We start from the raw sequence: 13,572 nt of genomic DNA, 5'->3' as shown, positions 1-13,572 counted from the left end.
ATAAATGAAGACTTAATTTGCATAATTTATGAGAAAATCTTATAATTCCTTAATGGTAACTGCCTGTAATTTCATACTTGAGGTATTTGAAAGTTTATTGAAGGTGAACATCATCAAACATAACTTATTCAAATGAGGACATTATTTGCATAATTTCTGAGAAAATGCTAGAATGGCATTTTTCGTTAAGATAAGACTGTCATTTGTTAGAAAATATAATCAACTGTTTGTTATAATAATTCATGCAAATGAGCATCCTATTTGCCTAATCAGGAGGAATAATCTGAATAATCATTTGGCGAAGGTATGAAGTCGTGGAACTCTGAGTTGTAAGTATGATGATAATTACCCGTCAAATACATTGTACGATAGCAAATCGCAAGGTGATTGCAGGATAACCACTGACCCGTAAAACAAGCTACAGCCGAGCGTTGTACGATGCTTCTCAAGGCTATTCCGCCCGCTGCTTTTCAAACCTACGGATACGACGTGCGAAAAATTCAAATAATTGGTAGATCGCGCGGTATATGCCATATATGTGCCCTAGGCACATCTGCTTAAACATTATCTTTTGTTGCTGTTGTTGTCTAAGGAAAGCCGTGCCCTGTGTTGGATGGCATCGTTGATGGAACGGTGACAGGTGGCCACCTGTACGGCGATACTGACACATTCACGTGCTCATCTGGGTATCAGCTGGTAGGGGACCAAGACCGGACCTGTCAGGCTGACCAGACTTGGAGCGGGGTCCAGCCGAGTTGTCAAAGTAATACTTATCTTTTGTGTACGTGTGTGGGGGTGTTTTTTTGTGTGTGCTTGTGCGTGTATGCTAAGTAAGATCATCTGTAGTATTAAGATATTCGTCATTTTCTTATTGACAATGAAATAATTGTGTTAGTAATATAACTTTGCCTTGGTATGCATAACTAATGTTACAAGGATGAGTGAGAAACATATGTTCTGCTAATATGAATGGGCGTGACAAATAACATTTTTTAAACCAATCTGCTAAAGAGATATGCTGCACATCACCTCTGGTTGCGAATAGCCTGTATGTAGGAGACACGTGTGTCAACGATACTGTTACGGTAACATGCGACAACGGGTATACACCAGTGGGCAACACTACACTAACCTGTACTGAAGATGGCGTGTGGGATAAAGAAATCCCAAAATGCGAAGGTATTATAGGTTATGATTTTTTACCTTCTTTATTTTCTCCTCTGGTATTAGTTGTACAAAGGACGGCACAAAATCAACTTTGTATAAATTTAAATCAAATACGCATGGTAAAATAAAGTCATTACTAATAAATTCAAAATTGCATAACGTCCCACTCTAAAACACTTATAAATATCATGCAATATTTTATATAAAAACTGTAGTCACTGCTAGGGGGAATGCAACAGTGTTTTGATATGTGTAACACGTTTTATTTTCTGACAAATCTTATTATTATTTCAAGCATTTGAACAAATGAACATGATGTCTGAACAAGAGATCTGCCTTTAATGAAGTATTCTCGACGGGTTTCTGGACGTCCTGTGATCATAACAGAGAACATAGATTTTCAGTTTTAGTTTTTCTAAGAGATGAGGGTTTGATGACGTTTCTCTGTAACTCAAAACTTAACTTGTTTTCTCCAGCAATATGTTGTGACGGTAACCTGGCAATTGGCAACGGTCATGTCCAGTTGGTAGATGGCAAGTTTTGTTACGGAAGCATTGCAATCTTTGACTGCGACACTGGCTACAGTCTGGTTGGAAGTGGCATTGCAAGCTGCCTAGAAGACGGCACCTGGTCGGACATGCCATCATGTGAAAGTATGTAGAAAACCGCCTTCGATTAGTAGCTAACACTTAATTTTATTGACAATAGTACATGCCACATCATCTGGACTTTAAGCCACTTGAAGATTACTTTAGTTGAGCTAAAATATCCCTCGGTCAAATGCTTGCCACAGTTGATATCTGCTGACATCCTTCTTACTCCGTTTGGCATTTTGTTCATGACCCTTTTCAACATTTTCCTTTTTCTTAGGAGTTTGTTGTGGTGAAGTTGGACAGATACACAGTGGCCAGATCACTACAAACGGGACATGCTACAACGATGTTGCGACGTTGACGTGCGATCCTGGGTTCCAGCTAATTTCACATAGTCCCATCGTCTGCAGTGCAGATGGAAAATGGGCTGGCAACAGTTTCTGTGAATGTTAGTAATCTTGTGGACATTAAAGTCACGATTCATTATTCTCATGTCATGGAAATTCATATGTGTTGGCAAACGTAATTATGAAATAATGGCTGAATTTTATGTTATGTCATATACTAAATTTGCACTTACCAACTTTTGGGTCGACTCTGTTACCCCTCTGACTCTTGCAACCAAAATTTAGTTAAGTCCCAATCTAGTTTTAGATTGCTAGTGGAACATAAATTTCAGCCAGTATTTCATAAGAATGAACTGTTGTTGCTTTATTTCAATTCATACACATATCATGGCACATGTAATGTTTTCCTAGGGAGTAACCACTGACAAATTTTCTTCTTTTTCGTAAATCCTACGAAATTTGTTTCTGAGTTCGACGAAAAGCATCATTAATTGCCATATAAAATATTCATAAATCATGTGATTAAAAGTCCACTCGATAGGTTAGGTACCATTATTTTTCTAAAACTAGTTTTCTCTCTATATAAATACATCAACAGCCAACCCAATCTGCATTAGAGAGGACCTGGCGAGCCCTGCAAACGGGCACAAGATCTGTTACACAGTAACTTCCGTTGGAGAAGATAGAGAGCTCTGCACAATGAACTGTAACCCCCCAAAGGTAGGGAAAACTATTCGTATTTCGAGGTTGGTTTATGCTCATTGTAGTGTACATTACTGTCAAACTCTTGCAGAACTCGTTACTTACTACCTTTACTCTCCATGCATGTAGGTATATGGTTTGGATGTAGATACTTATGAGTGTGGAGACTACACCAACTGGCTATGGATGACTCGTCAAAATAACCGACTGTGGTTCACCGATGTTTCTCAATGTCAAGGTTATGTATCTGAGATCCATATTTTGAAATCTTAAACGACCATTACAAAATATCTGTTACAACGTAATGTAGGTTTGCTCGATGACTATTAGACCACCCTGAACCCAGTTCCAACCAAGACTTCTAGATTAATGGGACATTAACCCTATCTAGACCGGGCTTTTTTGGGCTTGGTGGACCGGGGGGGGGGGGCGAACGGTATGTCGTATGACCACCAAATTTTCAGATGATGGTGCAATAGTGAAAATTTATCATATCTACAATTTTTATGTCGTTGTGACGTAATATGACGTCATTATGACGTCATAAATGTGATTTTATTGGCCAAAACCGCCTTGATAGGTTCTTCCCTGAAAACTAAACGGTATACGACATAACTACCAAAAGTGTTTATGACAGATCATTAGGGTGTACTAAGTCTTATGTTGCCCATAGCAACACCGGTGACGTCATAAAATGACGTCATGCATACATTAGCTATCCGCCATCTTGGATCATCAATCTTGAAATTTGAAAAATATTTTTTTCAGGATAAAGCCTAAAATACATTGTAAACAGACTAAAGTCGTTCATATGAACCTTTTTTGTAAAAAGAAATGGGAGTATTGATGAAATTTTAAGGAAAATAACCCGTATATACCTGATCTAATGATATGGTCCGCCATCTTGGATTTTGGCCAATGACGTCATCAAATTAGCATAAATTATGCATTTTTAATGATAAAATTTACATATTGTTATCGGAGATGTTATTGATACTAGAAACCATGTGTAACTTGACATAAAACCCTTAAAATTCTGTTGTTGAAAAGAAAATTATTAAATTTAGCAAAAAATGCCTGTCAGAAACCCGTTGCCATGGCAACACCAAAAATCATTATCTTATTCCAATGATACAGATTTGTTGCCAACAATATTTTAGGAAAAGTCACCAAGTTTCGCGGATCTAGCTCTAGCCGTTCGGATGCTATGTGACATCAAAGTTGGCGCGGGCACTTTTAGCCCCCCCCCGGTCTAGATAGGGTTAACTTCTCAAAAAAACCTGTCACTATAAGAACAACCTTGTGCTTATGTCTTGTCTCTGCCAAAAGTAGAATTTTAAAGATAATGAGAGATCTTTATTATATCTACAACTTGTACTAAACAATAAAATTTTCAATGCATTCCTACAGATTCTGAGGACCCTTTCATGTTTATTGTAATGGGAGGCCTGACTATCATGTCTACTACGGTTACACCACCTCAACTTGCCGCCATTCGAAGGTTCATCAGGGACGAACTATTGAGACAAAGGCTTTGCACCCACCCATGCAGGGTAAAGAAACTGTAACGCAAAATTTTGCCTGGCGTGTTCCGGCGGTACTGCAGTGGGCTTTTTTAATTTGTTGTTGTAGATGTACAGTAAAGCTGTGAATGGATCATAGTAATATTTTGTTGGTGAGTAACATAGGTCAAGTTAGAAAATGGTTTACGTGTCGTGCAGATGTCCCTGCGTTGCCACAGAGGGCTGTGTATGCTCGTGTTTTTGTGTTCGAGAAGTTGTGGATGTTTGTTCATGAATGGTAAATAAAGAAAATGTATATCATAAGTTTGCTAAATGAGGAACTTTCTGCTGCCATGCTATGTCAAGAGGAGCAATAATGGGTATAAATAAACAATGCAAATGACGACCTAATCTGCATTAAGTCCCCAATGACTTATTTTTATCGCGTACTTTTTGCCTGTTTTAAAAAAAAATAAGCTTCATAGTGATGCTTCTGAGCATTTGTTATAATAAGTGTTATTTGCATTTCACAGATCAGCCACATCTCTGTTGACGAAGGTATACGTTCACGTGCACTTACACGTGTAAGGTCCACGACAGATGCTTCTCCCGTATACATCATCGACGTTACTATTCAGCTGTACGTTGAACATGGCAGCCAGCTATCCCTGCAGTCAAACCTCCTTCCAACTGACACGGATGCTTTCCTCAGGTACATGTAGATCAGGCAAAACAACATTAACTTTTCGTGTTTAACAGCATAGCGTTTCTTTGTCAACGCATACCTTGTAAATCATCTAATTTTTTGTGGTTTTGTAGGCAAGTGGCTGTCGATGTAACAAATTTCCTGACGTCGGGCGCATTCGTCATTCCCATCAACGGTGTCAATCTTACCATCGAAGACACAGGAGTCAGCATCTCTGAGCCAACTGTTGGATGTCCTGTCGGATTCCGACCATCAGGCAGTTACTGCGGTGTGTGTTTTGATAGTTTTGATTTTGATGTCGTTTACCGTTTACATTTAGATATACGGTAATTTGATAGAGATGATTTGTATTGCATACCAGTTGCTGACAATATCGATTGCCTCTTTTCCAGTTGCCTGCCCACCTGGATCCATGCATGTCCCAATGTCCGGAGAATGTGCGCCATGTCCTATAGGGACATATCAAAATTCCAGCGCTCAAGCCGATTGCCAGTTATGTCCTGGAGGAACCACAACGCTGTCCCAGGGAAGCAGTGACATAAGCGAATGCAAAGGTCAGATTCACTTTGCAGTAAGATTCTGTCATGGCATTGCACTAATTACATTTGCTTAGAAGGATACGTTTTCAGTATTGTGCGTGCTTTAATCTATTTTAGATTTGAGACGTTGACTCAAGACGCCGTGGGTGGATTAGTATATTTAGCAAGTGTTTAGGCATTGACCTATAAAGGAAACGAAGAGGGGACGATGACTGTGTGTATATACATACACATATACATATACATTATGTTCATGAGAACACTTAGTAGTATATGATAGAAAGTAGTGTATTATAGAAATCGTATATTGTGGTCTATTTCATTCATGTGGAAATAAGCATATTAAGACTCAGATTTTGAAATGCAGGACACATTTGCATAATTCATGGGAATATATATGGTCGTATAATGTTACAGGCCATGGTACCCAGACAAAATCGCATTCTTAGTGGTCCGCCGGATCCAAAGGACTGTCTCTCGGAGAATGTATCAATTGGGTCCGGGCAGTCGGATATTGTGTAACACAGTCAAGGGGGGGGGGGGGAGTAACAGTTGATATGTGATGACATTTTATTACACAATATATGTACGTACAGATTATGCGGATTGTAACTGCGGACCTCATCCTTGTATGCCGACTACTTACGGATGGGCGTGTCAGTGCCCTGTAGGTTATGTGAACAATGACGACAAATGTGTCGGTAAGAGCTGCTGTTATATTTGTACATTTACTCATGAGATATATGACATATGGGCCAATCCGAACATGTGTGCTTTAGAAGGTTTACAGGTACAGAGCTTTGATGTCATTAGGGTGGACAGACGTTTGGAAACCTGAAACCTCAGTGAGATATTTATATTTATTAGGGCTTTTGTAAATTTGTAATTCTTTCTTGTTTCGTTAATCATGGAGATAAGGTAACATGAAGATAACATAATGAATTCTGAATATAGTCATCTATACTAAAATTGTATTTTAAGTCCTTTTTTTACACTTGATAACTTGATAATTATGCTGTGGCATTCCAAGTATGCATTATCTATGCACGATGTCACAAGTATGAAAAAATATTAATTGTGAAAAAGTGGGCCCTTATTTGAATAATTGGTATCTGTTCATGTTCCGCTTGCCATAGATTACATGTCACATGTCCTAAATCCCCCAATGGAATTATACAATGTCCTTATAATATAGATTATGCAAATTAAGCCCTCTTTTGCAGAATTTGTATTCGATTTTGTACATCGGCGGTCTAAGCCACCTACATGTACGTGCCAAAATTATGCAAAATGTGATGTCCCTCTTTTGACTGAACCTCTTCGCGAAATATAACCCAAAGACACCCTTGCAGTTTCCGAGCAATCTTCTAGCCACTGTGAAATTAAAACCTCCTAAGGTATTCTGACCACAAACATACGGAAACATTCAAAACAATACCTACGGTTTTATGGAGGTAACGAATGCAGGGATAAAATATATGCATTTAAATGTGATTGGATTGTAATGTTAACAACGTTGAACGTCTAATAACGCATTGTATAAATTACACTTTTAAATATCAATTCAATTTTATGTATTAATACACTATGGTGTTTTCAGTCCGTGGTGCGTGTCCGGAGGGGTCTAAGGTGTTAGGAGACGTGTGTTACATGGTATCTAACACTACGGCCACCTATCGGGGGGCAGGGGACGTCTGTCGGCTGATGGGAGGACAACTTGTCGTTGTGAAGAACAAGGAAACGCAGGTAATTTCATACGGAATAATTTCAATAGTTATATGATCAACAATATCAATGCCAGGCAGCAAAATGGATTATTCTTTCCGTATCCCTTATACAATATCTAGTATCTTTTGACGAATGCCTTAAAAAAGACACGCATTGTCACTTGTAAAGATCACATGACTTGATGTTAATCATTAATTGACAAGACACAGTAATATACAGTATCTGTATAGTGTCCGATCTTATATCTGTACTGCCAAAGTCATCTGTCAACAAAGACAAAACATCATCTTTTAATGTCACCTTAGTTGCAATGTGTTATATAGGGTATGCGGAGTTGTTTTTCTAAAAGTACGGTATCTGGTTCATTACGGTATCTGATCTAAGTTTGGTATGCCATACCATACATATATACTTGTACGAATTGTGAACAGTAGATATTTTGAGCCCTAATACAATATGCGTACACAGCACTTTTTATCACTTACGGTCCATATCGGTAGGGTATAAGGTCAGAGGCCCTGACATTGTTAAGAGCCTCATTCTCTGAACATGTCAAAGAACCAGTGCCCACATAAAGTGATACCCCGAGGCGTGTGAAACTAATATTTGCATATTCTATGCGCAATTTGTGCAAATTGGAGTAGAAGTGAGTAGTGTAACACCCGCGATAAATGTGTTACAAATGATACGTGTAAAAAATTATACAATTGCCATTCTTACACTACTTTTATAAGGACTTCATAGCTGCAAACAGCGATGGTAAGGACTTGTGGATCGGATTGGATGATCAGCTGGACGAAGGACAGTTCAAATGGTCTGACGGAGCCGCTCTCGAAAGTTTCACTTATTGGGCACCAGGTGAGCATAATGTGTCATCTTCTAAACTAACAATTCTAAGATTTAGTGTCTTTTTAACAGTTGGGATCAAGCACCACTAATGCTGAGGTCACATTTCCAAACCGGGGCCCGGCCGGGCAGCTTTTGGGAACGAAAAGTACGAAATAAAAGTCAACAAAACACAGAAACGTTTTCGATGATAATCATGGGCACTACATGTATATCTATATACTCTTCATATGGATTGTTAAGTTTTCCTTCATACAGACACCCCGGTCGGGCCCCGGTTTAGAAATGTGACCTAAGCATTACTGACCAAGTAATGCGGGTCTGGACCTTTTGAAGTAGCAGTCCGGGGTCGATTCCCGATGTCCCGGAAGTCAGGGGTTGTCTGTATCTACTCGATCCTTAGTGTTTCACTGGTCCCCACACGTACACCAGCCCTGTGAGTATGGCAAAGTGCGCTGCATAGGGATATCGAGCTTGGAGATTCGAGGACGAATCTCAAAAGAAAAGGGGGAGTGGTTTAGCAGTGGGGCATAGGCGCCGCTAACTGACCCAGTCCTTTTGGTCTAGTGGTTAGGGCGTTGGACTGGGTCAGTAAGTGGCGCCTATGGTAAATAGGTTTTGGGTCATAGATAGAGTGGCGTAAACTTGGACTCCCTAGTGGTGGGGAAGTGCAATAAGCATTTTTGTGAAATAAATTAAAAGGGCAGTTTATCTCCCTGCTTTCATCTAGGTTAACGACCTTCTGGCCAAGGCAAATCAGCTCTCTGTTGAACATTGCCTAACATATCCTCAAACTTAAACATTCATTAGAAAATTAAAATGCTGATAGCTACTGATATCATTTAGATGTGAATAAAAACTAAATATCTTTTATGTTGCTGATACTGAACAGAAATTGCAGATTGTACCATTGTCCTTACCTAATTTCCCTGAAATGCTAAGATGGCTTTTTTTCGCAACATAAGACTGTCATTGAACAGCGTAATCGCTGAGTCATCACCTTTCTAGCCGCTGATTGGCTAACTTTATAAAGTCAGTGCAAAACGAGATACTGTAAGCTGATTGGTTAGCTCCTAGAGCACCCTGCCCTGAGCTAAGTAACAGGCAGGGCGCCCTGACCTTACTGTGATAGAAGAGTATAAAAGGCAGTGCGGTACAACTCTTGTCATTTCTGATGAAGACTTTGGAATAAAAAATCGAAACCGGTAAAATTGATAGTCTCAGCAGTCATCCTTATGACGAACTCTTGACTACAAGACTGCCATTGGGTCAGAATATGATCGACTGAACAGTCGTAAAGGTCAATGTCATTTGACGAAGGCGTGAAGTCGTGTGTAACTATACTTTTTATCTAACTTCTTTTAGGTGAGCCCAATGACGCATCGACAACCTCTTCCCAGGACTGTGTGCATCTGTGGCCGCTGGCGTCGTTCCGCTGGGATGACCAACCGTGTGACAGGATGGAGTACTTTGTCTGCCAGTTCAGCGTAATGGCCGATCCCAATACCATTGGTAATTGAGGCATTCTAGGCCAAGGGAATAACAACATCCCCAGTAATAATCATGATCATCATCATGATCATTGGGTCTAGCAATACCTGGTCATAGACGAAAGACACCCTTTAGTAAGACAAACGTAAGGGACTTTGTGCCGGAAAAACTATATGTAATTCAGGCTGGACAGCAAAGTGTCACTAGATTTTTATTTGATTCGGATCTGTTTGAGATTTCAGATAATTTTCAACAGTAATAGCATAAAGACTTGCTCATGATAATACGGATGTAATATATATGAATGGTTTATTTCAGTTGATACCTCGCAGCCACTTGGCTGAATTACGTACAACTTACAAAATGTCTCTAACTGAATCACATCCAAAGTAAAAGTGTTACACAGATTACGATAATTTACGGAAATTGTAAACTAAATTTGCAATAATTCCACATATGATCAATTTCTTTCAAAAAGTCAAGTATTAAGAGCAGACAAATTCAGTATCAATTAGTTCAAAATCTAAAATACTACACACATTTCATTAAGAGAAATGGCATTAAAAGTAGTAGGGAACCCATATATGATCATGTACTCCCAATGCAAGCTACTGCCATACTGTCCACTGTCATTATCGATTGTTGGCTAGGAAAATTTGTCATAAAAACGGAATGTTATAATTTTGATTTTTCATTAAATGACCAAATGACATGGATAGGTTCACCTGATAATCTGAATTTCGAGCCACACGAGAATGTTGCAAATAGCATTAAAAAATATGCGTCGTCTAGATCTGTTGCAAATGAAACGCTTTTAAGTTCAAATTATCATTAGCAATGTGGACAATTTGCTGTCCTGATCATAAAGTTTGCCAGTTTATTCCCACTAAAACTTCACCTTAAATGACATCATCCTTTTTCTTCATTTGTCATCGAGAATATACTACCAATGGTTTAGATTTACATTTAAGAGATTTTTTTCTTACAATCGAATGTCATCTTTTCTAGCCCCTTCTGGTTGTGTAAGTCAAAGCTTTGCAACGTGTGCATTAAATAAGATAAAATATCTAAAAATGGTGTCTACCCCTGTTTTGTTGGTATTTGATATTAATGTATAGATAGAAATAGATTGATAGATAGATAGATAGGTGGGTATATGGATGGATTGATAGATAGATAGATAAATAGAGAAAAATGAGAAACTGTGGGGTACTGCTATAGTTATATATTATTGTGTATAGGGCGATCCTTCGGGTGGTTTTTCTCCGCTTTATTACCTTCGCCAAGAAGGTTATGTTTCCGTTGGCATTCGTGTGTCCGTGTGTGTGTGTGTGTATGTATGTATAACAAATCGCTTTAAAAATTTTATGCTCTACAACTCATCATTGGTACAAACTGACCCTTTTAGGTCGCTCGTTGAGCCTCCCCTTGTTTAGGAAAAAATTGATTAAAACTGTACGCCCCACCCCCATTACTTACCTTAGTTCCGGTCCTTGCTACTCCTGCGCTTTACGCACACGTTTTTGGCTCGGTACACACAGTCTAAACCAAAGCTTATTCTCTCGTAATTTAGTTTCAAGTCCAGCTTGTTCCTGTGGTCACCCATGTGAAAACATTAGTCACTTTTTGTTACACTGCCTTAACTACGTACTCTCAACAGCGAAATACAGTTTTTGGAAACTTGAAAACACTGATTGGCTTTATTACTGACTTGGATGATCTTTCAGGTGATATTCTGGTACACTTAAATTTTAAAAGGTTCTTCTTTTCTCTCAACAATGTACAATATTCAAATATTACAGCATGTACAGACATTTTTGTTATACGTTAGAATGAAATGCTTTGTGTGTGTGTAACTTGTAACGTGTAAGTGTAACTGGAGTGTGTCGCCACCACGTCTTGTCATTATATGTTTCACAAAAAAAAAAACACCCGACAGGAAAAGCTATCCGCCACTAAAAAGTCAATACCATAGCATGTCCAGGACAAAAGATACAAAAACGGGAAGTTCTCCTGCAGTACCAAGGTCAGCCACCGGGAGGCCCAAAATTGACCTTGACCTTTGCCTACCCAACACCTACCAACATACCAAATATCATTACAATCCATCCAAAAGTTCAAAAGTTATGCTGGCCGCAAATGTCCGGAAACACAAACACACAGATACACAAACAGACAAGCCAAAAACAAAACCCCCATTTTTCATGGAGGTAATAACCCAGAACCCAACCTCTGCTTTAATTGGAGAGTAGCATAGAGTAGTCACGTCTTGAACTTTTATATCACCGCTTAACAACGCCTACTACGGTTGCCGCCAGTACTGCAGCATAGAGGTCACCTGCCATCCACAGTACAACATAGTAAACATACTCTGCACACATGTTTTCCGGGTCGACTGGTACACCTTTGTTACCTCAGTCTATTGCTACGAGGTGGGTATAGTTCTCCACTTTTTAGCTAGTTAGTGTTTCTTATCGCAAATGTTATGACTCTACTCCTAAGTTTAACTGATTACTAGTACTACAACCCTCCCCGCGCCCCACCTGGTAACCTGATCGCGTCACCTGTTGTCATAGCAGCGGTTGACGTCACTAGCTCGCCGTAGTCTCCATTTCAGGGATCGGCCATTTTTTTGCGTGGGAGGGGTATTTTCTAATCAAACATTGATCGCACGCATAGAAGCTCCGGCCGCCAAACCTAGTATGCTATCTCTGTTTTTTTTTATTCCTTAAATAGTATACTAGGTTTGGTGGTAGGACCTTCTAATGCGTGCGATCTACGTCAGATTAGAAAACAAGATTTCCCCCCCCCCCTCCGAAACAAATGACCGATCCCGGAACGCCTGAAAGCTCACAGTGAGGTCAGATGGGGCCATGTCAGGTGAGCTACGGTTCGTGGAAGGTCCTACAGTTTTCCTGTAAATTTTTCAGACGCGGAAAGGCTACAATGAAGTCATGAAGTTGATTATAGCTAGTAGAGGATGGCCTGATCATTACGTTAGGCGGGGATTTACTACAACTAAAACCACACGCACGTGATTCCTACATTCAGGGGTGGTTTCCCTACCTTTTCAAGTACGGTAAGCGATGACTTTGAAGTATCCTATTGTGTGGTGTCATGGATTTTCGCATGGGATTTGCATGGATAATTCACTATCAACACTCGCACTGACTCGTGCATTTTGAAGTACTGCAACAGTGTCGCTGGTGTACTAACAAAATAAATAAAGTAAAGGTGGTCACATTTATTGTTACATGTTCCAAATGCTCGGTAACATTACTCTTGAAGCGTCGTTAATATGTTAGTCTGGTATCCAGTCTTACGTGATTGGGGGTGTTGGGGTGTTCAGGCAGGCTGTGCCTTCGGGGGCTATGATAGCTTCCCCCGCCCAGTGCAACAGACCGTCCCGGCCCGGTAGGAGTGTTACGCTAATATAATAAGAGACAGTATAGCCTGGTATCCAGTCTTACGTGATTGGGGGTGTTGGGGTGTTCAGGCAGGTTGTGCCTTCGGGGGCTCTAATAGCTTCCCCCGCCCAGTGCAACAAGCCGTCCCGGTAGGAGTGTTACGCTAATAAGAGACAGTATGCTTGGGCATTTGGTTGTGGAGGGCTAATCAATCTCTCGTGAAATACACACCGGGAAACCTATGTGAGGCGGGCGGGACAGAGCTCTTGCGGCCCCGACCACGATCAGTAAAATGTAGGATTTCAAAGTCTGTAGTGTTCTCTTTCGTGGACTTGTTCTTAAAATAAAATCTCAAAATGTAACTGTGGACGTCCTCGACGATTTGGGACTGTTAAGAATTATTCATATATTTTAAATAGTACACAATAGACTGGATACGAGTGAGAGAGTTTGGAATACAGGAAATTTAGACAAAAAGAAAGTAAAATGATGTATTAGATATTTTTGTCCCAGTTTAAAAAAAACGACGTCATGTTTAAGTATT

The 13,572-nt window shown here is 39.7% G+C and overlaps 1 protein-coding gene across 1 annotated transcript in view; it reads left to right on the top strand.

Annotated features, from left to right (window-relative positions):
- LOC109465686 (sushi, von Willebrand factor type A, EGF and pentraxin domain-containing protein 1-like) overlaps positions 1 to 9,746 on the top strand; it is a 51,063-nt gene extending 41,317 nt beyond the window's left edge. Inside the window, exons 19-32 of the mRNA XM_019763070.1 lie at positions 593 to 763; positions 1,012 to 1,179; positions 1,644 to 1,820; positions 2,038 to 2,208; positions 2,706 to 2,827; positions 2,939 to 3,047; positions 4,220 to 4,362; positions 4,845 to 5,023; positions 5,131 to 5,285; positions 5,410 to 5,571; positions 6,153 to 6,257; positions 7,157 to 7,302; positions 8,019 to 8,142; positions 9,496 to 9,746. Of these exons, the coding sequence (XP_019618629.1) occupies positions 593 to 763; positions 1,012 to 1,179; positions 1,644 to 1,820; positions 2,038 to 2,208; positions 2,706 to 2,827; positions 2,939 to 3,047; positions 4,220 to 4,362; positions 4,845 to 5,023; positions 5,131 to 5,285; positions 5,410 to 5,571; positions 6,153 to 6,257; positions 7,157 to 7,302; positions 8,019 to 8,142; positions 9,496 to 9,650 (2,087 nt within the window). The 3' untranslated portion in view covers positions 9,651 to 9,746. The remainder of the gene's footprint in view (positions 1 to 592; positions 764 to 1,011; positions 1,180 to 1,643; positions 1,821 to 2,037; positions 2,209 to 2,705; positions 2,828 to 2,938; positions 3,048 to 4,219; positions 4,363 to 4,844; positions 5,024 to 5,130; positions 5,286 to 5,409; positions 5,572 to 6,152; positions 6,258 to 7,156; positions 7,303 to 8,018; positions 8,143 to 9,495) is intronic.
- The last annotated feature ends 3,826 nt before the right edge of the window (positions 9,747 to 13,572 follow it).

The sequence above is a fragment of the Branchiostoma belcheri genome, unplaced genomic scaffold, assembly GCF_001625305.1.
Source record: "Branchiostoma belcheri isolate BF01 breed outbred unplaced genomic scaffold, Haploidv18h27 scaffold156, whole genome shotgun sequence".
In the NCBI taxonomy this organism is placed as follows: domain Eukaryota; kingdom Metazoa; phylum Chordata; class Leptocardii; order Amphioxiformes; family Branchiostomatidae; genus Branchiostoma; species Branchiostoma belcheri.
The sequence above is the reverse complement of the archived record's forward strand: the minus strand, read 5'-3'. Positions and strand labels throughout refer to the sequence as shown.